Source organism: Lacerta agilis, chromosome 8 (genome assembly GCF_009819535.1).
Source record: "Lacerta agilis isolate rLacAgi1 chromosome 8, rLacAgi1.pri, whole genome shotgun sequence".
Lineage (NCBI taxonomy): Eukaryota > Metazoa > Chordata > Lepidosauria > Squamata > Lacertidae > Lacerta > Lacerta agilis.
Window position 1 is genome coordinate 60,519,432 of NC_046319.1, and position 26,884 is coordinate 60,546,315.

General features: G+C 45.4%; 1 protein-coding gene across 1 annotated transcript; it reads left to right on the forward strand.

Moving 5' to 3' along the window:
* The first annotated feature begins 1,312 nt into the window (after positions 1-1,312).
* SELENON (selenoprotein N) lies at positions 1,313-24,113 on the forward strand. Its single transcript, XM_033157800.1, has 12 exons — positions 1,313-1,634; positions 8,418-8,535; positions 14,388-14,518; positions 14,873-15,085; positions 16,346-16,470; positions 17,517-17,654; positions 19,120-19,201; positions 19,937-20,125; positions 21,523-21,628; positions 21,965-22,077; positions 22,288-22,389; positions 23,840-24,113. The coding sequence occupies exons 1-12, from the start codon at positions 1,416-1,418 to the stop codon at positions 24,008-24,010; spliced, it is 1,707 nt and encodes a 568-aa protein (XP_033013691.1). The 5' UTR covers positions 1,313-1,415; the 3' UTR covers positions 24,011-24,113.
* Positions 24,114-26,884: the final 2,771 nt, after the last annotated feature.

The window sequence follows — 26,884 nt, forward strand, 5'->3', positions numbered from 1 at the left end:
GCCAGCGTAGAGCCTTGGTTCATCCCTTAGTCCAGGGCTAGCCAACATGGTGTCTTCCAGATGTTGCTCATCTCCTGCTTGCATGCTTCCCATAGGCATCTGCTTGGCTACTGTGAGAGCAGGATGCTGGACCAGATGGGTTTTTGGCCTGATCCAGCAGGGCTGCTCTTATATTCTCACATAGTGGGGTTGCCTTACGTCTGGATTTTCAATAGCGGAAGTGACATCCAAGGGGAATTTCTGGAAAGCAGAGGTTCATCCTGGATTTTCAGCAACATAGCCCACTTCTTGAAATATGGCAACCCTATCACATAGGGACATTTAGCTGATTAAGGGCATCTCCAGACATCCTTTGTATTGTGCCTTCATTGACAATTTGTGCCAATTATATTGGGGTGGTCATATGCAATCCCACTTTCCATACTGTTTGTGCCTACAAAAGTTGTGGGGCTCTCACACTGCTTCACTTCCAATTAGAGCCTAACTTGTAGCTTCCTGCTGAAATCCCATAACTGTTACACACCAAAAATGTTATGCTTTTACTGCGCTATATGCTTTTGTTGCGCATATAGACCCTCCAGAGAACAATGGTGTGGTAGAACTGAGGAAGCATTGCAGAACAAACTAATAAAGTGGAATGATGTGCAGATGGCCCAGTGTAAATCCACCATTAATGGACTATTTTTGCGTCAAGAACATGCTGCATAAAAACAGCTACCAAAAAATACCAGTCTGGAAGGGCCTTAAGCGTTTTTTCTCTGAAGCAAATGCACACCACATAATACTCCGTTCCGACCAGTAGGAGTCAGTCTTTACTAAAAAAATAATAATCTAAATGCCCCCTTCACAGGTCCTTCCCACTGTGCTGCTTTAACTGAAAAGTTGTATTTGTTTAAATTTTTATTTAGTTTTTTTTTTAATAAAAAAAAACCCTGTCCCCCACCTTCTGCCCTCGTTGGGGCCAAAAAAGTCCTATGCACCATACATATTGACAGCAACCTTATAATTCTTGGGTTGCCAAAACGGACCACACACAGGCATGGTATTGAGAGAGGAATAATAGGAAGTAATACTGTTGGGCAGACGGTCCTATGCATGTTTGCTATGCATAACCATTAATAGAAGTACAGTAATAATTATTCCCCCCCGCCGCCCCCTTGTATGAGTACATCTCCTATGAGGGAGAACGGTTTCACCTGGAGCCCATTTAACTCTCCATTAACCACCATTGCTATTATTATTGTTGTTATTCGGATAAGTAGCGAGACAATAACCCACGCCAGGCAGGCATTGCAGTCTGTGGGCCGAGCGGGCCGCGGCTCTGCCTCTCTGGCGCCTCCTCAGCCAGGCGAGGCTACGCGAGGCGGGAGCGAGCCAGGGAAACGGGGCCTCGGAAGCGGCCGCGGCGGCGGGCGATGGCCGGGGGAGAAGAAGGGAGCCCCAGGCCCCACGAGGCCTCGCCGCCCCGCGCTCCGCCAGAAACGGCGCCCGGCGAGGCCGAGCGCGAGGCCGGCGTTGGAAGTTCCCGGCGCCTTCCTCCGCCGCGTTTGCCCCGGCTGGGCCTGGCCTTGGCGCTGGTGGCGGCCCTGCTGGCCGCGAAGTACTATCGGGACTCGGAGGTGGCCCGGCGGCAGGTACCGGCGGAGGGAGCCTCGTCGCGGGGGACGGAGAAATCTTTGCGAGGGGTCTGCGGGGAGGGATGCTGGAAGTCGGGGCTGCTAAGTTGGGGGGCAGCGAAGGGGAGAATGAGCGGGGTCGGGGCTGGTCTCGTGTGGCTGAGAAGTTGGCGGGCAAAAAAAGGCATTTCGGGGGTGCCTTTTGTTTTGCATTTGGGGAGCCTTTTTGTTTTGCAATCTGTGTATAGTGCAGCCCCAGAGCTGCCTGTTCAGAAAGGAAGCCTTGTGACTTCCAAGTACACAGTAAAGTGTGTATCGCATTGCAACTTCACAGTGCTGTCCTCTCCCAAGTCCCGTGTGGGATTTTTCAGCGGGATATACCAGTGAATAGGCTGGTAGCCTGATGTTTTCAATCGTGCGTGCGTGCTTGGGAGCAAGTCCGCTTGAATCCCACGGGGCGCACTTCTGCTTAGACTTGCACTCTAAATATACCTCGCGTAGCATTTAATGAATGTAGGCAATTAACAGCCACTGGGGTGGGATCGCCGTCATTGCTCATCTTCCCTAACACTAGTCGTCCAATGAAGCACAATAGTGGGAGATTCACAGTCACAAATTTATTCACCCCGTACAATCCAGATGTTGAACTACAACTCCCACCAACCCAAGCCATCCGATATGGGGGCTGGTAGGAGCTGATGGGAGTTGTAGTCGAACAGCATAATATGGGGGTGCAGCACAATATCTGCCCCTGTGGTACATAGTTAAACTATGGGATTTGTTGCCACAAGATGTGATGATGACTACAGGCTTAGATGATGTTAACAGGGTGTGTGTGATATGCTCATGAAAGGTCTTTTGTGGAAATTAGCTATAACAGCTACCTACAAACCTCTGTGTTTCTAGGCATTATATATCTGAATGCCAGTTGCTGGGGCGGGGGCTGTCTTGTCATGGTTGTGGGCTTCCTAGATTATCTGGTGTGTGATGCAGAACTAGATTTAAGTATTTCCAAGTGGGAAGTGCCAGGCACCGCCCAGGAATTCGAGGAAAATAAAAGTCCCTTTGAGGTTTTTAAGCAGGGATTGGATAGCCATCTGTCATGGATGCTTCAGTTGAGATTCCTGCATTGCAGAGGGTTGGACTAGATGACCCTTGGAGTCCCTTCCAACTCCACAATTCTATGATATCCAGTGCCAGAGGCAACATGCCTCTGAGACCGTATGCACACCATACTTCAAAGCACATTTAAAGTGCACACACACTACAAGAATTCTGGGAACAGAAGGATGCTTGAAAATGCTGCTCTTTTGCGTAAACTACAGTTAACAGGATTCTTTTTTTGGGGGGGGGGTGCTTCAGAAGTGCTTTAAATGTATGGTGTGTATGCAGCCAGAATATGAGTTACTGGGGAATGACAGTGAAAGAGGGCTATGGTGATCATGTCCTGCAGAAGGGCTTCCCATCCCATAGACATCTGGGATGGTCACTGTAGGAACTGAATGCTTGACTAGATGGGCTTTTAGTCTGGTGCTACAGAGCTCTTCCTGAGTGAGGATAACCTATAATTCTTCTTGACAGTTAAGCACTGTTTTTAGGTGAACAGGGAAACATTACTGGTGGTTCTTTCCCTCAGTACTTTGAATGAGGTACACCTAGCAAGCTTTTTTGTAGACTGTGGTCAAGACCGGATTAATACCCTAATGGCTGTCCTGTTTGTTTATGTGCAAGCTGAGAAGTCAAGTTTTATCCTTGCCTGTCCATCATATTAGGCATGCCTACCTGTATACTGTATTACAAATGTAAACTGTTTTTATCAGCCTCCCCCTGGCCGCTCCCCACAAACTCTTAGGGAGTTCTGAGAGGGTCCTTAGGATCTTTATCAAAAGATAAATCCCAGGATTTGCAGGAGACCGTGATGCTGTTATAAATAAGCCAATGTATTTTCCACAAAGATTAATCCAGACAGTGTGGCCACTTGCTCTGTCAGTAGGGAGAATAGCCACCAGAGCAAAAAATGTACCAGTACTTACAGAGGAGAATAGAGATTTTCAGCTTCTGCAAGAGCTGCTGTATTCTTTGATGTTTGGCAATGCAGTCTGGGAGAAGAGAGAAGGTGTTTCTCTCAGCTCCAGGCTTCCTTTCCCATGCTTTTCTTTTGTTTCCTTCTTATGAGCAGAAGCAATGTGGTATCAAGGCCAGCTCTAGGTTTTGGGCGGTCCCTTTGGCAATATGCTCAGTTGGTTAGAGTCTGGTGCTGATAATAACAAGGTTGCAAGTTCAATCCCTGTATAGAGAGCTGCATATTCCTGTATTGCAGGGGATTGGACTAGATGATCCTCAGGGTCCCTTCCAACTCTACAGTTCTATGATTCTTTCACCCTTTCCCTCAGTCAGTGGGCCCATCTCCTCCTTGCCACTATCATAAGAACATAACATATATAAGAAGAGCCCTGCTGGATCAGGTCAAAGCCTAATCTGGACCAATATCCTTTTCTCACAGTGGCCAACCAGATGCCTGTGGGACCTGAGCACAAGAACACTCTACCCTCCAGCTTTTTCCAGCCATTGGTATTCACAAGTATTACTGCCAGTGCCTACAACTGTGTAGGCAGAGTATAGTCATCATGGCTAGGAGCCTTTGATAGTCTTCTCCTCAATGAATTTGTCTAATCTTTTAAAACCACCCACATTGGTGGTCATCATTGCTCCTTGTGAGAGCATATGGCATCCTTTAACTATGGGCTGCTTGAAGAAGAAGAGTTTGGATTTGATATCCCGCTTTATCACTACCCGATAGGAGTCTCAAAGCGGCTAACATTCTCCTTTCCCTTCCTCCCCCGCAACAAACACTCTGTGAGGTGAGTGGGGCTGAGAGGCTTCAGAGAAGTGTGACTAGCCCAAGGTCACCCAGCAGCTGCATGTGGAGTAGCAGGGACGTGAACCCGGTCCACCAGATTGCGAGTCTACCGCTCTTAACCACTACACCACACTGGCTCTCCTTTTGTCTGTCCTGAATCTTCCAACAATCATCTTGTTTGGATGTCCATGAGATCTAGTGTTAGAAGAGAGAGAGAGAGAGAGAAACCCTGCTTTCTATCCACTTTCTCCATGTGATACACAATTTTATATGCTTCTACACATCACCACTGACCACGAAGTGCACCTGACAATAGCCTTGACCCACTGCCAGAGATGTTCTAGCCCCAGGTACCTAGTGGCGTCTGGGCCCTCTGCTAGGCTTTCAGCTCCAACTTGGGCTTCCAGCTTCTTCTGAATCCAGGCTTTGTGTCCCTTGCCAGCTTGTTTTTGCTTTTTGTCTGCCTGGTGCAGCCCTAGATCTGCCCTACAAGACACTTGAGTGCTTTCCTGACGGTAATTGACAAGAGCAGCACCTTCCAGGCAACATTAGCATCCTTTTAGGCTGGCAGGCGGCAGATGGAAAATAAACGGGTTTGGGAGCTGTGGGAACACTAATGGTGTCACAGGCAGCACAGAATCACTGCAGCTTGAACTGCGGAGAGAAGGAGACTCATTGCACTGGGAGGGGAAGACTCCTTGCCTGCAGGGAAGAGAGCAGAGTGGCCAACGGAAATGCAACTTGTATGAATCCACCCAAGGCTGTGCCTCATCAGCCTAGAAATGGGCTTGCTGGTGTTGGCAGTCCCTCCCGTTTGCTATATGTAAGGGATTGGCCTGAGTCTCTAATATCCTTAAAACAGACTAAATTAAGCAAAATTTTGCGCCACTGCAATAGGAGTGAGCTTAGCTTGAAAGAATGCGATGAGAACATCGTCCTGATCTGGCTTATGGAAGCTGGAGCAAGAAAGTTAGCTGTGACTATTATTTAATACTTTACGGCCTCCCTGTGTGTTAGGAGCACATGACATGACCTCTCCCATTTCTGTCAATGTGGACTGTGCAGTAGAAATTCCTGAATGAATTCCGCCCAGCTGAATGTTAAATGTAAAGGATTTTGTCCTGTTCAACGCTAAGAAGCTGGGGTGGGCTGTTATAGGGTTACACCAGGCTTTTGGTGAGTTTGGGAAGGAATGTTTCCCAGTGCTTAAAACTCTCCACTTTTTTTGACCCAAGGAATGCAAATCATCTTCACTTTGCCCAAGTCAGTGTATAGCTTGTATTTCTTGAGTTCAAGAATTAAAGAAATGTTTTGGTATGGAAAATACTTCTTCGTTGAGGAAGCTCAGTGGTAGAGCCCATGGGTTGCATCTGATGCTAGTGCTACACAGAGTAAACCCATTGAAATAAAGAGACATGACTAACATGGGTCCATTGTCTTCAATAGGTCTACTCTGAGGAGAACTTCTTTTGCATACAGTGCAAAAGAACCCAGCTTTATCTCCAGGAAGGGCCCCAGCTGCTGCCAGTCAGTAGAAACAAGATGGACCAATGGGTCTGGCTAATCACAAACCTTCCTGTGCAGGAGGTTTTCCAGGATTTCACAAGAAAGGAGCATAGCTCAGTGGTAGAGCACCTGCTTAGCATGCAGAATCCCCATCATCTCCAAATAGACTCCTCTGTGAAACTCCGGAGAGCTGCTGCTACTCAGCATAGACCATACTGAGTTAATTGTCTGACTTGCAATGGTAGCTTACCATGTTCCTCTAGTCACAGCCAGTTCATTTATATATTAGGTTTCCTACACATGCATTGTGCTCGAAGCAGTTCACTGAAAATAAAGTGGCAGCAGTCTAAATACAATTAACAGCACCTTCTTATTGGTGATGCCTTTCCTGCCTTAGCATATCTTAATTTGCTGTTCAAAGAGTGAAGAAGCTAGGAGGGCTGCCCTTAGAGGCTTTGTTGCAGCAGAAAGTCCAGGTATGCACTTTCATTGACATAGGGCACAAGGCCCAGTGAATTGAGGGATTGTGGCCCAGGTGCAAAATCAACCCACCTCCTCTGACGGCACTGCCTCGCCTTGTGTCATTGCAGGGCTCCCTCTAGAATGAGGGTGGGGAACCTCAGCACTAGGAGCTGAATGCAACCTTCCAGGCCTCACCACCTGACCTTTAAGACTCTCCCCAAGCCACAACCCCCCCCCCAGCCCTGCTTTGCACCCGTTTGGAGTGTTTTTGCCTTTGCAGGAATGTTTCCTTGGATTGCAATACAGTGGTACCTTGGTTTACAACCATAATCCGTTCCAGAGGTCCGGTTGTAAACCAAAACAGGTTGTAACCCAAGGCGCGCTTTCGCTAATAGGGCCTCCCCCCCCCCCAAAAATAAAAATGGTTGTAATAAAAAAGGGGTTGTAATCCAAAAAAAGGGACATGCACTTCCGGGTTTGACTTGGTTGCAATCCAAAACAGTTGTAGTCCAAAGTGGTTGCAAACCAAGGTACCACTGTAATGCCTATTGCTTGCCTGGATGGAGGCTAGAGTGTGTGTAGAAACCAACCTACTGTACAAAGGTAAAATTTGCAGTCAGTGCTCCACCCATTTTTGCATTTGGCCCACCCTCTGGAAGGCCACCCAGAAGGGAATGCAACCCTTGAACTGGGAAAGGTTCCCCCTACCCCTACTCTGGAATTTAAGGCTCTCTGGGTACTCCTCTTCCTCTGAGAACTTACCGTAGTTACTTCAGTTACTGTTACTTCAGTTCGCATGCATCTTCACCTGCTTCAACTGCTCCCAACTCCCTCAATTCTGTGACTTTAGACAGTCATGTTTTATTGCCATACAAGAATTGCCGCTCTGCTGTCAGCGCCACTTGCAAACCCAAGTAGCCTGAAGTGGTCACAATATCCACCCAAACTACTGCACTATTCGCATTCTCAGTGTGTCCGTAGCCTTAATTTGGATTTGGAGCTGCTCCCTGGTGCGTTTCGGAACGTGAAATATGACTATAACCTTTACGGTTCATTCATGGGGTTGGTTATATAAGTCCATGCTATCGGAGGAGCACAGATCAAGCTCCACGGTTCACTGGCCAGCGCTGAGCCAAACAAAAATATCTGCAGGTCTGCCAGCTACCTGTGGACAATTCCCTGACAGTTCGGGTGAGTCGGATGCGATTTCCATGGCAGGGGTGCTCCTTGACTAACAAACGGGGTGTGGATTGTTTAGGTAGGTTTTCCTTAAGGAAAAAGAAAGAAAAGACTTTCATATTTCTTGCAAAATCAAATGTGATTCATGTGTGCCAGTTTGGGTCCCAACCGTGCAGGGATACCAATCCCTACTCCAAAGAGAGTCTAACCAAGCAGTGAAGAATGTAAGGAAGTCTCTGCTGGATTCAACCAAGGCCCTATCTAGACCTTTTCTCCGGAGATAGAGAAGGGAAGCAGTACCACTCCACCAACTCTCAGCTCTTGCCTGTCCTTGAATTGTTTCCAGTTAATCCAGGAGTAGCCAGTGTGGCACCCTCAAGATGTTTCTGGATTCCAGCTCCCATCATCCATGACTTTTAGCAGTGCTGGCTGGGACTGATGGGAACTAAACTGGGACTGATGGGAGTGAAATTGAAATATTTTAATTTAAGTTGAATTAATTTAATTCGAGTGGCTTCTGAATTATATATGCTAAACTATTAATTTTATTGTATAGTTTATATTCATTGTTTCAAATTATATGCCTCCTGCCCCCCCCCCGGTAGAAGTTCTTATTTTAATTCTGCACAGAGCCATGTAAATAAATGTACGTATTATTATTTCAGGCTGTACACCTAATTCCAATTACCCAGCAGTGAGATCCATTGAATTCAGCAGGACTTACTTATGAGTAGACATGGTTAGGCTTGCATTGTAACTTGTGCATATCAACATCTCTCTTATTTCCCAATCAGGAGACAGCCCTGAAATCTTTGGGAAACGAAGGTCTTTTCCTGTTTGCGTCCCTGGATACGAACAATGACCTGTACATCAGTCCTGAGGAGTTCAAACCAATTGCAGAGAAGCTAACTGGTAGGCATCTAATTTTTCGAGTAGACAAATACATGTTCATCTTGCTTTAAAAAAAACCCAAAAAACAACAACAACCATGGCCCTTGAGCACAGATTGTCTAGTTCTTGCATTGGGTATGTCACTCATTCATTGTCTGCTTAATCCCCGGAGGAGAGGACGACGACATTCCCGCCATTTTTTTACACCTGGAAAACTGAAGTGATAATCCAGACCAGGCTTTCCTAACCTGCTCCCCTCTGGCTATTTTGGACTACAATGCCCACCAGCCCTAGCTGGCACAGGTGTGTCAGCTGGGGCTGATGGGAGTTTTAGTCCAAAATAGCCAGACGTCAATAGGTTAGTAAAAAGCATTTGAAACCATCTCATTCTCTTGTTACCATTGGTTCCCTAGGCAGGCATGGAACTGCTGTTACAGGTCTCCCAGTGCTGGTGAAATTGGGTTCGAAATCAAAGCACCCCAGGGGAAGAGGGTGAACCTTCCAGAGATGGGGCACATCCAATGGTGGTTCCAACAGCAGAAGAGCAGTAAGCATTTAGTGAAAATGAACAGTTAGTAAGAGTTATGCATGGGTGAAATTTTATTTTTATTTTTAAGAAACATTCTTAAGCTGTGCTATGACTACGTGGTCCCCAAGGCAGCTTGCAACTCACCATGTACAGCGAAGGTGTCATAAAAAGACAAAACAATTAACATATAAGATAGATGAAAAATCCCAAGCGCAGCATCATAAAACCCTGCACAGCGGGGAACAGAATAAAACAGAATTGCTCATTAATCTCTCATCATTAAAAACCCAGGCAAAAAGCAACAGGTTTTTGCCAGGGACCTAAATGCCACTAAAACGCATGCATTTTAAAGGTCAGCCTTAAATATGTGCTTTTCACGGTGTATATATGTCAGGATCCCATCTGACCCATGACCTTTCCCCTGGAAGAGGCTTGGTGCTCTGCAGAGAACCCCACCGCAGCTGAGCACCTGGAGGAACTTGCAATAGTCCCAAGGCAGACTGAACGGTCCCATCTTGCTTGGGCTACCCCAGTCACCTCTTGTCGCCACATCCCAAGCCCCTCCTTGGTCCCCGATTTTCCCCTTTGATTTTGAGCTAAAGTGTCATGGCAGGGGGAACATGGATGTCACGCAGGTAAGTCTTCCCGTCTTGAGTCTCATTCAACACCATTTCCTCTTCTGGCTGCTGTTCCTTCTATGTTGGTCACATAAGGGAGCCATCCCAATCGGCGACCCTTTCTTAAACAGGATGCTGTCACGGTGCTAAGTAGCCGGTCCGATGTGGCATGTGATGACACCACTGAAAACAAAAATTGTCAACATTTGGGGGAAAGGAATGCCAAAAGTCACGAAAAAGGGGAGGTTATTTTGTTTTTGGGAGCCAATGGAACTATTTTTTTTAAAAAAAACCAGTATCTTTAGCTAAGCTCTGCTTTCATTGTGTGTGAGTACCATAGTTTAGGTTTAGGCTGCAATCCTATGCACGCTGAGCTTGGAGGAAGCCTCACTGAGCTGGGTCTAACTTCTGAGTAGAAATGCATAGGGTTGCACTGTTAAGCAGCATAATCTTAAGGGACTCCCAGTGTCCAGGAAGCATTGATGACTACCTGAAAGCACCTGCTGATAGCTACACAGCAACCATTCCGTGTTTCTTCTGGAGCAACCCGTGCAGCTCCATTGTCAAGGGATCCTCCGGAGGCAGCGGAGAGCCAGCTGAGGTGGAGGGAGGGACCCCTGATGTTGAAAGTACCCAGCACCGCCAAAGAAGCCCAGAGACTTCCTGTGGGAGCAACAGGCAGGGAGAGAGTTCCGTGGCGGAAGGGCAGTCAGGTGTTGCAGGGTCCCAACACCAACTCAGCAGTTCAGGGACGGAGGGGGAATCGGTAGTTCCATCGCCCCAACTACGTAGGGGACTCAAATGGAAGGAGGAAAGGAGGAGACTTGGGGTCCCCAGATTGTTTTGTTGGAGGCGCTCTCGCAAAGCGCCACTTCCGGAATCTGAGACTGACTAAGACGGTCATGGAATTTGAGCTCTGACTTGTACATATCTGTATAATAAACTGATGTAAATATACAGATCCCGAGTCATCGCCTTTGACTCCTGAGGAGCACAACTGGACCCTTACATCCATTAAGCATCAAGAGCTGCCAGGTGACCCAAATGAGTTTCAGGTCTTTGCAGAGACTGTTTTGAAAAGTGTGCCATCTTGAAGTCCCCCTTGGGCATGCAAATGACCTGCCTCTTGGTGTTTTCTTGGAAAAACAAACATCATAAGCATATAAAAACTGGAGATCTCTTGGCGGGTGGGTGGGGTGGGGTGGGTGTTAGCTGCCCACAGCACACAACTGCTCTTGCCTTAATTCTCTTTGCTCAAGCCCTAGACTGATTTACACAACGAAAGGCTGCTAAGCTTTCTGTGTTTTTCGAAAGGCTTATGCACCAGACGCCTCTTTCACAAAGGGCAATTTTCCTAAATCTGCGGTTCCTATTGTCGGACTTGCAAAACTGCACGCGTTGGCTTTGTCTGGGGCTTAAAGGGGATTCAGAGCAGCTGAATGCAAGAGATACTGCTCTGCAGTAATGTGACCAGAGAGCTGGCGGGTGGCGAGACGCAAGCAATCTCGGGAATCTTTTTGCATACAGAAATTGCGGCACTTCCCCCTGCTGGTTACTTGTGGGCTCGATGGCGCTCGCTTGGGCAGCCCGCCCGATTGCTCTCACAGCCAGCGCAGAGGGGAGCAGGATTCAGGCAGCCCTTGTTTCCTGCCCATCTGTAGAGCAGATAAGGGGGATTGTGACACCGGTGTTGGTTCTGCAGTCCTCACAGCTGCCTGCCTGTTGTGCTTGCAAGAGCATGAACATTTCTGCCCCTGCGCTGTCGTGCCAGACAAAGAGCAGAATCAGTGGCACTGTGGGCAGCATGACCCAACACAGCAGCGACCAGTTTAGTCATCCTGGGAGATCAGACTCTTTCCAGCCAAACTCCTCCGGGGCTGGCACCACAGTGTTTGCCCCCTCCCCAGGCTGAAAAACGTAGCTGCCAGGTACAGAGTGGTGCCTCCTGCTTGCAGCCTGGGGTAAGGAAAGTGGCTGCCTGGAATTAGAGTACAGACTGTATGCTTGCCCACAGATCTCTCCTTGCCAGTCACAGCCTTGAGAAATGTAGCAGAATGGCAGCGCTCTCACAGAAACGGTGTGTACTGTTGCACACTCAAGCTGAGAAGGAACATGCACAAGAAATGAAAGAGCCTTGTTCGAAGCAGAATGCAAAGGAGTTGCTGGCAGTCTGTTGGTGCCCCCTGCCGCACGGAGATAGAACTGCTCAGCTGGATGCTTCGTTTTGCTCTTCATCCATCCCAGCCTTAGGGCCAACGCTACACCTTAGTAGCAGGAATGTGGGCCGAGCACGTTTGGGTTTAGTTGTGCTTGTGGTGAAGTGAAAGCATGATACCTTCATGAAGATGTGTGGGTTGCATCGTCTTGCAAACTAGGCATGCAGGTGAGCATTGGTGCAACCACCACGAACCCACACCGGTTCAGCCTATGTCTTCAACATGTCTCTATCGTCATGTAACAAAGAAAAACCCATCCTCTTTCAATGGCCATCCTCTTTCAACAGTCTTTCAATGGCCAGTCGTTCTAGAGTGCAGGGGAAAAATAAGGCTGTTTATATTGGTGTGCCGTGCCTAGCTATCATCCAGTCCCTTCCCTCTTGGACTCCAGACAGCTGCTACCACCATTTGGGTGGGAGGCAGAGAAAACAAGGCCCTTCCGTTGACCTGTCTTGACAACTATTCAACCTGGTTCCCGCCAGTTGATTCTCCTTCATAGGAACATAAGAAGGACCCTGCTGGATTGGGCCAATGGCCCATCTAGTCCAGCATCCTGTTCTCACAGTGGCCAGCCAGGTGCCTCCATGGGAAGCCCTCCAGCACGACCTGAATGTATCTGCAACCCTCCCCCTTGTGATTCTCAATAGAAGGCATACAGTGGAGGTAGTTCATAGCCGTTGTGGCTAGTAGCCATTAGCATTACCCTCTGTGAATTTGACTGATTCTCTTTTGAAGTCATCCAAGCAAGTGGCCCCCATCAGTGCATCTCAGGGAAGAAAATTCCACAGTTTAAGTAAGCGCTGTGTGTGTTTGTCTGTCCTGAATCTTCCGGCATCTGGCTTCATTGGCTAGTTCTGAGAGCTAGAATTATGAGAGAGGAACATGCCCACCTTTTATTTTACTTCTACTTTCCTTTTCTTTCCTCCCTAAAGTATATTTTATTTACATTTTAGCAGGGCCTGTGTGGTTTCCAGTTGTTGTACAACGCCTCACATTTTTTTGTGCTTTACAAATAGATGCATACATGAATTCAGCTTCTCAGGCAGAGCTTCTCGATGTTTGCTATCTAACTCCATTGGGGATAGCACAGAAAAGGCAGTGCAGGGGAAATTACCAGAGTATATCTGAATGGGTAGAGCTGGGATAAGAGACAGAAGAAGTAAAATTATATTTTTATTGAGCCCATTTCTTTCCGGAATGCTTCATTCCAATTTGCATGGTCATAAAGGGTGCTGTAATAATTATTATTATTATTATAATAAATTCTTCTTATTGCTATTATTATAGAGTTGTAGAAAAACCAACCTGGTTCATATCACAGTGAAATGAAAACAGTGCAGGAGCCATACAGACTGGTAGGGGAGATACAGACTTAAATGCGCTGAAAGATTGACTATATGTGGAAGACACTTGGTTTAATTTATTTAATTTATTTCATAAAATTTATATACCGTTTGATTATAAAAATAAAAAACCTCAAAGAAGTTTACAGAAATAATAAAGCAATAAAATTGCTGTTAAAAACAATTGCAACAGTTGCTGAAACCGCTTAGAAAATTGAAACTAGCAATAAACTAAGAAACTCATCAGCGTTCTAGATAAGATACCTAAGTAGGCTCCTCTAAACAAAAATGTTTTTAGCAGGGGCCTAAAAGAGTACAGTGAATATGACCAGCCTGATATCATTAGACAGGGCGTTCCAAATTGTAGGTTCTGCCACACTGAAATATCAATTTCTTCCAAATGAGGAAAAGGTATTGTATAGCACCTGCAGCAGTGCCAGTTCTGAAAATTGAAGGAGCCAAATGGGCATATAAGGGGCAAGGAGATCTCACAGGTATGCCAGTGCCAGGTTTAAAGTAATACTGAGTTTTTAAAAGTTGTGCAAAATTTTTGTATAGCTATTTCTTATTTGCTTATCTATTTAAATTAATATAGTACCACTGTATTTTCATAGCAGTGGTATGCGTACAAATGGATGGATTTAATTATTTTTTATGCTGTAGTTTTATAAGCAATCATTCATATTAAGAATACATAATGATTTTAAGTCACAAGCTGCAGTATAATAATCAACATGAAACCTGTTCAATACATTGGGGAAAAAATAATATTTTCTTTCAGTTATTTAAACAGTGGAACTTGCAGTTTTCAATGCAATAAATTTGCAGCTTTTGTAACAGGTACTATAATAGATTCGCTGTGGCAGGGTGTTTTTTTTCTTAATGTAATTCAGATGGCTACTTCTCAAATGGCAATGATTTGTGGGTCACCAATAATGTTATGTTAATAATAACACTATGGATGGATCCAGACACATTAAAGAAGCATTTCATTTAAACGTGTTGTAAACGTTGTATGAGAAATCGGGTTGGCAAAAACAGAACTCCACAGCGCCATCTGGTGTCACAGTGTTATAATGCATATATAACACATATAAAGCGTTTTTTCTTTGCCAGTCCTATGTTAATGAAGTGCATACATAAATCTTGTAACCCTTGATCTGTTCAGGCATTGCTCCAGTAACTGGGATTGAGGAAGAAGAGGTATTGGATCCCAATGGGGAGACTCTTTCTATCATTGCAAAATTCCAGCCCTTGCTTATGGAAACAATGACAAAGAGCAAAGACGGTTTCCTTGGAGTGAGTATCACATTTAATTAGTGCTGCAAGTTTTTTAATCAGTAGATCAATCAACTAGAAGCTTTAGTGGATTGATAACGAAGGCTGGTCCAGTTTTAACCATCAGGTCAATGAATTAAATGTGTGCTTGTTTTTCTTTTGCTTCAATTATATTGCTGTAACTGGGAATGTAAAATAAAGTGCTAGGCAGTCTTTCCTTCTAGTTCAGGCATTGCACCAAACCGTGGTTAAGAAAGCTTAAGTATGTAGTAATGGTGTAATATCTGAATGTCTTGTGATCCCTCAGCCTCCAGCCTCCTAAAGTGGAAGAGGCTTCACAGGGCTGCTTCCTAATGCGTCTCTCTGCCTCTGCAGATTTCTCACATTGCCCTTTCTGGGCTTCGCAACTGGACGGCTCCGGCTTCCCCTCTGAGCTTGATGTTCGCCCAGCAATTCAAGGCCTTCCTTCCGCCAAAGAATAAACTGGAACTTGCTGATCCTTGGTGGGTGATTCCCAGTGAGCTGAACATCTTTACTGGGTACCTTCCCAACAACCGTTTCTACCCTCCGGCCCCCAAGGGGAAAGAGGTAGGCGAAGTGTTCATCATTGCCATCAATTGGAAGGCTAGGGAGTAGTAAGGATGGATCATGTTTTGAGTGTTCAGAGTGCTTCACAGACGGCCTCCTTGCAATTCCACCTAAATCTTTATTGCTTGGCCAAAAGCCGTCTGCAGCTGTACGATAGCATGGTAAAAAGTGGGACACCACTCAGCTATGGTGAAGACACAAACTAGTAAGAGAGCCATTACTATATTCAAAGTAGATATTTTTACATACAGGTAACTCTCAACTTTCACACATTTAACTTGTGCACATTCAGTTTTAGGTGCTTGGCAAAAAAGTAGAAGAAGTGGGGCAGAAAGGGGGCAGACGGCTGACTTTGGCAATCCCACCTGCCATTGATCCCAATGTGTTTTGATTATATGCGATTTTTGGCTTTGCGCGCTGTCCCCAGAATGTAACCCCAACATAAGTTAAGTGTCACCTGTGCACTGATCTACTTAACAGAACTGCTGTATCCCTAGTTTGATGCTTGAGGGCGTGGATTCTGATAACAGTCTCTACTTCTTGTGTGCTCAAATTAGTGCTTGCTGGCATTTGGATAACAGCGTCATGTGGACACTGTGAAAAACGTGAGCAGCGCTGATTCCGCAATAGACACCCTTTTGGGAGCACCCCAGCTGCGCAGGGTGGTTCACTCAATTCTAGCACGTGGCTTGAGAGGAATTGTTGAAGGGACCTTCCTCGCATGTGATATTTCGAGTTCAGTGGCATCTGAGAGCCAGTGTGGTGTAGTGGTTAAGAGCGGTAGACTCGTAATCTGGGGGACCGGGTTCGTGTCTCCACTCCTCCACATGCAGCTGCTGGGTGACCTTGGGCTAGTCACACTTCTCTGAAGTCTCTCAGCCCCACTCACCTCACAGAGTGTTTGTTGTGGGGGAGGAAGGGAAAGGAGAATGTTAGCCGCTTTGAGACTCCTTCGGGTAGTAAAAAGCGGGATATCAAATCCAAACTCTTCTTCTTCTTCTTCATCTGAACAATACAGAACAGTGAAAACAAGCAGATCCGTTTCCAGTCCTTGGCTGCTGTGTTCTGGAAAGATGGAGTATGGCATGTTAAAGCTCACTCACAGCAATATTCATAATGCTGGAGGCTATAAATGGTTGAAAGCGGCTAAGAAAACAGAGAAAATGACCTTCCTTAGTCAGGTGTGGTTATTGAATGTGGCCTTGGAGGGGAGCAGGCTGCAACCTGCTGTACTCCCCTGTACTTTCCCCCCCAACATAGGTCATCATTCACAAACTCTTGAGTATGTTCCACCCCCGGCCGTTTGTGAAAACTCGGTTTGCCCCTCAAGGAGCCGTGGCCTGCATCCAAGCTGTTGCCGAGTTCTACTACAAGATAGCCTTCAGGTAAAGTTGCGTAAGGGGAGGGTGTTTGCGGTTAGACTGGTTGAATAAATGTTACCTTCGCATAACCTTTGCCATTTCCCCTCTTCTTTCCCTACCCCGTTTTCCTTTTCTGCCGTTTCTTCTATGCTGTGAGCCTGCAGGCGGGGACTGCTTTGTTTAATTGATTGTATGTAAGCCACTCTGGGAGTCTTTTTGGCCAGGGTACAAAATGCTCATAAATACATGAATTGTTCTTCTTCCTTGATCAGCTTTCCTTGCATTTATATGGGCCACATTTGTACATCTGCTTCCCTCTGCATAGATACTGGCTTGCTTCACTCCTCCTTGCTCATGCTGGGGAGAAACAAACCATGCTCCCTGTCCAAACCGGGGTTCATGGGTTGTGTCACTCCAACACACCACAAGGGCTAGCTTATTGTCATTGTTTATTTGTAGTGCAAATCCCAGGAATCATGGGCTATTTCTCCCTAGCATGGGGAGGAGTGAAGCAGGACATTCAACTCATGCACAGTAAACCATGGTTTAGAGCTTACTCACAGTGACGTGCTATAGCTGCTGTTAAGCAATATCATGGGAGTTGCAGTGTGCTCTGTGGGAGCTGCTTGACGTTGGCATGGGAAGCCCCCATGTGATCCAACCGACCAGTGAGATGCAGAGTTTCATATATTGATGCAAGAACACTACAAAGATAAATTAGACTTCAAACCATAGTGATGGCTCCATCTTAGGAGGAAGGCCTAGAGTGTTTCCAACAAAAGATAGAGCAGCTGCCAAGCGTACTTCCCATCCAGAAATCTGTTGCCGAACTGCAAGTATGGTAAATATAAGTAGTTCTGTGTGCAAATGTTGGTGGAAGAGAAAGCATCCTTTATGGGCGAGAGTTGTGTGGGACTCTAGGATATGGTCCCATGCTTTTGCCCCCAGCCTAGGCCTCTCATTCAGTGGCAAACGCCATTAGCCACATAGCAGCTGGGCCTACGCTTGGCTTCTTTGCCTTCCTCAGGACACCTAATTGCTTGGTGACAGTCTCTCTTATTTTCTCCCAGGATCCATGCAGAGTTCCAGTTAAATGAGCCTCCCGATTTCCCCTTCTGGTTTTCCCCTGCCCAGTTCACAGGCTACGTTGTCCTCGCCAAGGACTCCTCCCACGTTCGAGAATTCAAGCTGTTTGTTCCTAACAACAGGTGAGGGTTGCCCCGCTTCCAACATCTTCTGATTAGAGACAAACACACAAATGGCCTTTTTAACTTGAATGTGCAAGCTCCATACATTTGATTATTTTGCATTATTCTATTTTAAGTCCGGCTTCTGAGATTTTCGTAATAATTGTTATGGAAGTTGTTCATTTGTAGAACCAGATCAGCTTGGCTTATGCTTCAGTTCTTAATAGATTTAAAGCTGAAGGGTTGTCTCTTTAAGAACACAAGATAGGAACATAAGACTCCACCTTGCGCCAAGTCAGACATTTGGTCCATCTAGCTAAGTAATGTCGGTATTGACTGTCAGTGGCTCTTGAGTTGCAGGCAGCAGTCGCCCTCAGCCCTACCTGAAGATACTGAGGGTCAAACCTGGGACTTTCCGTATCGAAAACAGATGCTGTACCAGTGAGACCAGGCTCTTCCTCTTTCCCCATTGAACCTGCACATGCATTTATGTCAGCACCAGAGGCCCTGCTCTGTGTCCCCAGGGCAGCTAAGGTTTGCTAGGTGAGAAGAATGCTCTCCTGAGAGTTGCCCACCTGGCCTTATCACTGCTGGCCTCTTTGCAAGGAGCAAAGGCATGGAGTTGCATTCAGCCAAGTCCTACTCAGGGTAAACCAATTGAAATGAATAAACCTAAGTTAACTTCAATGGGTCTTCTCTGAGTAGGACTAGCATTGGATACTGCTACTGGCAGTTAATTTATTTCATATACCTACATAACTGCTTTTCTCCCAAGGTGGTTTATGAATAAAGTTTTAAAATACTAACACAAACAAATGGTGTAGAATTTAGGCCAACAGACCAACCGATGGTCCCTTCAAGAACTGCTGGCGTGAGGTCCCTGCCTAGGCTTCCTTACTTCTACCTTCCTTCAGGACACACACATGTCCAAAGTAGCCACAAAGGAAGAGGAGAGGGGCTACACCAGGAAGGGGGCACCTATGGTCATCCATTTGTTTTTGGACTACAGTTCCCATCATCCCTGGCCATTGCCCATGCTAGCTGGGGCCAGTGGGAATTGGGAGTCCCAACAAGAACTGGAGGGTCACATGTTCCCCATACCTGGACTCCCCCAACATTGTCTCAGGCCACTGATAGTCCATCAGAAGCTGATGGTATATTCTCCTTGCTTCTCTACTTCTGTCTTCCATCAGGGTGCACAGGTATTTCTTTAAAAAAAAAACCATCTAAGGAAGATGGCTATTTCAGCAGGCATTTAGCTAACTGTAAATTGATTCCATGCTGCTTCCTTGGGAGGTCTGGTGTTTGGGGTCTTCGTTCGTTGTTTTTAAATCGTTGCTTTCAAATCGTGTTAATTCATTGTAACCTACCAGAAGGTTTCCAGACTGAAAAGCAAGACAAAATATATTTTGATAAAATTAACAAAACATTGTTTCAGCACATGTGGATATCCTGCGCTTGACTTTTTCTGGCTTTTTCTCACCAGGTCTCTCAATGTAGACATGGAGTGGCTCTATGGTGCCTTGGAGAGCAGCAACATGGAAGTAGATATTGGATACTTACCTCAGGTCAGTAACGAGAATCGCATTTGGACTGTCTGTGCCGCTGTATTTACAGTACTGACCGATTCCATATGATACACTTGCGTGCCTGATTTGTATTGTTCTTCTGAGTATAAAGAGTATAAAGCAAACAGTTTCATTGTCTCCTTGGTTTTTGCAGTACATTTCATTGAGTAGAAGGAGTGGCTATTGATAGTGGTTCGTTTTTAATATTACAGTGCTTTGAAGTTTATATTGCAACTACCCTGGGATCACAGTGATGAAGAGTGGCTTAGAAATTGAATAAATAAACAGCAAATAGCTGGATGGTTGCAACCTATCTTCTATCCTTTTAGGAATGGGACAGTAGCTTAGGATCTGCTGGTAGATCTTTAAGTGATTTGAAGTAGATTTCTGACCCCAAATTATTTAACAATGGTAGTTCCCACCCCCGTTACACAGCTGAAGTGGGGGGAGGAACTGGAAGGAGGTAAGCAGAAGTGGATTATTATTTTTTACTGAAAGCGAATTCTGTACTCATAATTTTTTAGTTCCAATTGTATTTATTTGGCACCTGGCTCAGTTGAACCTCAAGCAATCTAGTAAAAAGAAAAATGCAAAGTAGAATCCACAAACCCAATCTCTGCTCACCACGGCTCTAGGCTGCATTCCACATCCCTACGTGTGAAATCTCTATAGCGCTGTCTGTTTTCTAGAGACCAGTGTATGTTCACTGAGAGTTAAGTGCCTTCTGTCTTGCAGATGGAACTGGAGTCTTTGGGGCCCTCGGTCCCTTCTGTGATTCACGACGAAAATGGGAACATGATTGACAGCCGAGACTCAGAAGGAGAACCAATTCAGTTCATATTTGAAGAAATTACCTGGCAGCAAGAAATAAGCTGGGGAGAGGCTGCCAGCAAACTGGAAGTTGCCATGTATCCGTTTAAGAAAGTATGGAAAGAATCTACCTGGCATCCCCTTAAACGTGACTTTGGTGATTAAGTTACTCTGCCAGCACGCCTGTATGGAAGGGCTAAATGCAGTGAGCCTTTCTAGTCTAATTTGGTGGTTGTGAAAGTGACCAAGCTTTGCAGTTATTGGCGTCTGCTAACACAGCATCACAGCAGTTCTGTCCAAGACTCTGGGATCTTTTAAATGACTGTACAGTACATCCTTTTGATGGATGGATACAAATGTTGGCAGAGGCCACGGAGGAATATTCTGACCGGAACCAGGTTTCTTAGGGCACAGGCAGAACCTTAAGTGCTGCTTTGCTCATCCTTCCTGTTATCTTAAGTCCCTGGTGCCATTTTAAAAAGACGAAAGTGATGGAGGTGTCTTGGAGGTCATTTTTCTGCTGCAAGCAGAGCAGGACACCCAGCAGGCTTAGCACTGTACTTACCTTATCAGCAGGAAACACAAGACATGTGTGGCTTGTGGGAGTTGAAACAAAGAGCGAATTTATAGCATGAGCTATTAAATGCTATTCTCATTCATCCAGCAACCAGAACTGCCCTTCCCCATCTAATTAATCAGCTGGGAAATATTTTTTTTTGGGGGGGGGGCAGAGTGTAGTAAAAGCAGCCTGTGAAAAAATGTGGCTGGAAGGGATTGTTTATGGTTAGCTGTTTCCTTAAGAAGCCTGGGTTTCTTTAAGGGGGCTCATCTGTTTGACCTGTTGTGCGACTTTTAAGGATTGTAATTAACCCATCTCTCACTTTTTAAAAAATGTGCCGTCATAGGCTATAAAGCTTTGTATTTAAGGACTAGCCTGGTAGCCATAGGCAAGAAGGAATTGGCTCAAATGTAGCCAGAGACCAGAAAAATCTTTTCATGTACAGCAGCCCAAATGGTATAATGCTGAGAAATGGAAGGAGGGTACAATACCAACAAAGGAGGAACGGCAGACGAAACTGATGGGGTATGCAGAAATGGCTAGTTTAACTAGTAGAATAAGAGACCAGGAAGAAAGATCTTTCAAGGAAGATTGGAAAAGATTTGTAGAATATTTGAAAAATTATTGTAAGCAAATTAAGGCGTTAGAAAGATTAAGAGTAAATTCAGCAGTATAAAGTAAACTGAGATAAAAATGAGAAAGAGAGAATACAGAATAACTAGAATATGCAGCACTAAAGGGTAACTAAAATCATCCATGGAAGGGTGGGGGGAATCAATGTTAAATGTATGGTTTGCATTTTGGTAAATGTCAATGTGCAAGTGTGTGTGGGGGGGGGTGGATTATGGGGGTGGTGGAATTGAATGTAAACAAGCAAGCAGGCTGGTGAGGGACGACCAAGCACTCTGTCCCTCATGTTTTCAACTTTTTCTGTTGCTTCCTTTGGTCTCAGGTTTCCTACCTTCCCTTTACTGAAGCTTTTGAGAGAGCAAAATCTGAGAGTAAACTGGTGCACTCCATACTGTTGTGGGGAGCCCTGGATGATCAGTCATGCTGAGGTAAGAGGTGCATTTCACATGACAGTTTTGTTTTTAAAGGACATGTAAAAAAAAATCCAAATCCAAATTAGGGACATTATTATTATTATTATTATTATTAGTAGTAGTAGTAGTAGTAGCAGTAGTAGTAGTAGTAGTAATATTCCTTTCTCACATAATATGAAATAAGACATATTAAAAAGATATAAACATACACATTATACAAAAGAAGAAGAAGAAGAAGAAGAAGAAGAAGAAGAAGAAGAAGAAGTAGTAGTAGTAGTAGTAGTAGTATTGGTGGGTTCCCCACCCCCTGCCCCACAAGCAAGTGTCCTTTTTCTTTCTGTCTCTGAGCAGGTTCAGGGCGAACTCTCCGGGAAACAGTCCTGGAAAGTTCGCCCATCCTCGCCTTCCTGAATGAGAGTTTCATCAGCACCTGGTCTCTGGTGAAGGAGCTGGAGGATTTGCAGGTAAGCATTCAGCTACACCAGCTTAGTGCTAGGTGCTGTCAATACAAGGTGGTGGTGGTGACAGGTCAAGAATGGGTGCATCAAAACCCCACAAGCATCCTCACCAGCACCTGTTCTAGACATCCAAAGAAACTAGAGCTGTCAATTTTGGACTAAGTAGGTGCTTTTTACAAGTAAAAGCAGTTTAAGACATGGATTTGTTTTCCACAGGCTAAGAGAGAGAACGAGATCAACAGCAAACTCGCAGACCTGCACCTTGAAAAGTATAACTTCCCCGTGGAGATAATGATCTGTCTGCCCAATGGCACTGTGGTAGGGCTCTAACTCCCATTTTTCCTTTGTTAATTCCTTCTTTGATGAATTTGTGATGTCTGCTGGGGGGTGGCAGTTTTCTCCCTCTGATACCTTCTGATATGCTTGCAGCAGCAGCAGCAGCTGAGCATCTAACAGCTGCCTCTCAGAGCTGAAAAACAGTTTCATTTTGGAGCAATACAAAGTACTTGTGCTAAGCAAGGCAGTTACAGATTTAAGCTGTCAGGGCATTTCGGAGTGATTGACTTTTCCTTTCCTTTCCAAAAGCTCAGGAAACAAGGCCCATAAAAAGTCAGTAGGTTCACAAAGTGTGCTTCTTAATAGACACATAATATTTCTGTGGGTACCAAATGGTATTGAAGAACTTGGTAGAATGTTACCTTGGAGGAGGAGATAAGACTGAATGAAAGTTTAGGAGAGAGTTCTATGCTTCATGTTGAAATGTTTAGTAGGCCACTTCATGTTTTTTAATAACTTTTAGAATACCCATATCCAGAGCAGTTCCAAAACATTTTTTCTTTACTTGAGAGCTAGGTGCTCTCTCCTTCTCCCTCTCCTTCTCTCTCTCTTTACACACAGAGAAACTAGACCTGATCAGGCAGCCATGAAAGATTCCAGTAGGCCTCACTTACTGATAAAAGTTGTTTTACTAAAACCATACTCGGCTCATGCCACTTCTCTGCATTTTCCTGGATCCCTGAAGAATCTTTCACACTCCACATTTCACCTCCCATCGAATTATTATTATTATTATTATTATTATTATTATTATTATTATTATTATTATTACTTCTACCCCGCCCATCTCGCTGGATTTCCCCAGCCACTCTGGGCGGCTTTCAACAGAACATTAAAAACAGAATAGAACTTCAAACATTAAAAACTTCCCTAAACAGGGCTGCCTTCAGATGTCTTCTAAAAGTCAGATAGTTTATTTACTTGACATCTGATGGGAGGGCGTTCCACAGGGCGGGCGCCACCACCGAGAAAGCCCTCTGCCAAATTGTAAGACACACATTTCTGGTTCACTTTTTGCCCTCTTAAACCATTTATTTTATCAGGGGTTGATTTGAGAAAGGAATACATGTATTCCCACTGTCTCCATTTTTGAAAGCTGGGGAAGGCAGCAGACTTTATCAGTAGCCACTACAGGCAAGTGGGGCCTGGGGACTGGCTGGCTTACCTTGCCCTGTGGCCCCCAAAGAGGAGGAGGAGGCCTCTTTTCATCACCCTCAGCAGCAGCTACCTCTGTTTAAAATTGAAGTGCATCAGTCACCTTTACCTTGAAGCAGCAGGTGCTAGATTTAAATGATGCAGTGCATCCTGCTCCTTGGGAGGGCAAGGCAAATGGGCTCCAACCTCCATCCACCTGCAGTGACTACTGGGAGAAAAGAAAACGAACGTAGGGATTGAAATGGTCCTTTCCTAAGCATACCCTCCCATTTCCCAGGTCCACCACATCAATGCCAACTACTTCCTGGATATTACTTCTATGAAGCCCGAAGAAGCTGAGAGCAGCATCTTTAGTTTCTCTGCCAGTTTTGAAGATCCCTCAACAGCAACTTACCTCCAGTTCCTGAAAGAAGGACTTCAGAGAGCAAAGCCTTTCTTGCAGGCCTAAACAGAGAAGCAACCCAATGCCCTCCTATTGATCACCAAAGACACAGGAGTTCTTGTTTCTGGCACTCTTTGAGCTCATGCAGGACACACTACTGAATAGTAAAGTGTTGTCCTTGAATGCAAGAGCTCCAGTCAAGTACCGTAAGTATCCCTCAAAAATATGAAGCTGCTACACCTGCAATTACACAAATTATTTTCAGGACCATTTTGGAAGGAACTGGTCTTATTATTATTCTAGTTATTGGAAGCAGTTCGTCCTGCAGCCAACAGTAGAGACTGGGAACAGGGCAGCACAAAAGTCTGAGATGGGGACTGTGGTTCCTGGGCTGTGATGTGTGAGGTTAGCAGGTTGCGTCTCACGCAAAGCCTGAATTCAATTGTTGCTGTTCCCTTAGTAAAAAGGCTGTGTTGATTTGTGAATGGGATACCATGTTTTTGCATTGGTGTGATCCCATTCATGGCTCTGAATTGCTCTTACATTGCGAAGGCCTCCACATTTTAGAACTGTTGTGATGAAAGCACCATTTAGCTTTGGACAACCTAAGGAGATTGCAGGTTGCATCTTCAAGATCAGAGCCTACATGGATGACACTGAGCATAGGTATAGGAGCCTAGGAAGCTGCCTTATACAGAGTCAGGCCGTTGGTCCATCCAATTCTCTCCACTCTGCTTGGCAGCAGCGCTCTGGGATTTCAGTAAGTGAGGCATTCCCAGCCATGCCTGGAGATGCTGGGGATTGAACCTGGGACCTGCTGTATGGAAAGCAGTTGCTCTAGTGCTGGGCTACGGTTATTTCCCAAACAACACCTGTGTTATTTGCTACACTCACTCCTGGCAAACAAGGCAAGACCTGTGTGTTTGCTACACTCCCACTCATGTCTGGAGGGCTGCTCAGGTGGGTGCTATTTCACAGACGGGAGGACCTTTGAAACAAATGTTTTAGCATGGTTAAACCAGGCCACAAAAGGCTCTGCAGACCCCTCTGGGGGCCAGATTTTGTCCTAGGGCTTCCAGCTGTTGATCCTATGCATTTTCATCATTGTGACTTCAAGTCAAGAAAAACCAGTTGCTCTTTCCTAAAGCACGTGAAGGATAGGCGTGCCTGGCGTGCTCTGGTCCATGGGGTCACGAAGAGTCGGACATGACTGAACGACTGAACAACAACAACAACAAAGCACATACAGTCTTAGGGAGCTGAGTTCACAGTAATCATGTCACTGTCCAAACCTAAATCGTGTTTAAGGGTGATTTTACATACCGTAACAGATTCCCCCCACCACCACAGAGTTTGTTCTGAGTCACAGTCACATGGTTGCCATGCCCATAATCCTGGGCCTGCAGAGTGGGGCTATTTATCCCAAGATTGCTTTTCTTCTTTGCCATATGATGCCGTCCATGCAGTAATGCCACTTTGCACGTACAAGGAGAAGAATCAGATCTAACCGGTTTTTCATTTCAGAGCCAGCCTTTCTGTGCTGCCTGCAGCACATGTGAGTTGCAGCTCATTCCTACACAGAAGTGGCTTGCCTGGTGGGGTGGAGCCACTACACTAACTTCTGGTAGGGAGAGGGGCCAAGGGCGGTGGGGAGGTCAGTGTAGTGGAGTCCCACTGTGTTTAATGGGGCTTACCAGCCAAATTACACTGCATGGTGTAATGTGTTCTGCAGCTATGTCTTTGGAGTTTTCTTTCATAAGTTGCAGCCACGTTGGTGGAGCTCCCCTGTGTGTGTCGTGACCAGGACAGCAGTGTGTGTGGAGGGAAAGCTTATTTGCTTTCCTCCTTAGCCATGATTTGAACAAAAATCACACCCACACACGGAGTTCCCATTGTGTAGTTTTGTCCACAGGTGAGCCAAAAAGTGCTATGTGCGTGAATACACCGTCGTGGAATTCTACTCAATATTGATCCACAGTAGATTCCAATGTATAGTTAGCAACTTAAACAAGTTGCAGGGTTCCCAAAAAATAGATCAGAGGTAGTTGTCTTTTATTCAGCAGAGCTTTACTGCTACTGAATGAGCATAATGGTCACAAATCCAATACATTCGAGATTGGCACTGTCCATAAGAAATCCAGTTGCAGCAGACTTAACTTAAACTTACAATAACTTGTAGTAAGTCTAACCCTTATCACTATATACAGAACACCACACCAGAAGGAAAGAGAGACAGAAAGAGTCAGCATGACCTTGATAAAAGAGATAACAGAACCAGTTTAAACCAGCTGTACTCAGCTTCTCTGAAGGAATAACCCAAACATCATGAACCTTCTGCTTGCTTCTTTCACACAGAGAAGCCTCCAGAACCCTATTGAATTAATTAGAATAGGAAAGATCTCTACACATCAGATCAATACTTTCTGCACTAAGAAATGCAAACTGACACACCCCTCCCTAAAAGGCTGAAGGCAGACCTTTCAAATTTATTTTCATGTACAGGCAACTCCCCATTTACGTGCATTCAAGGCATCCGCAACAACACATGCACGCATAGCCGTGAACCTGGAAGTGGCATGAAAAGGGGCAAAAACGGCCCTAAAAGAGTATGAAAATTGCAAATATGGCACGAAAACAGTGTTGAGCAGTCCTATGGGCCTTTGCAAATGCAATCCCAGGAGCCCTTGCACCAACCTTTGAGGGCTGTAGAGAGTTGGGAGTTTGAGCAAGGAAGTCTGGAGGGAGCGGTTGTGGTGTTTGCAGGCACTTCCAACCATGCTCCCAATATATTCAATTTCACTTAAATGCACGGTGCCTCGGAATGTAATGCCCGCATAAGTGGGGAGTTGCCTGTAATGTGATGGTCTTCAGACTGATCTTAGGAAATTCAGGAATGTTTATCTGTGGTTCCTCAATTTGAAAGTCAGTAAGGGACCCAGG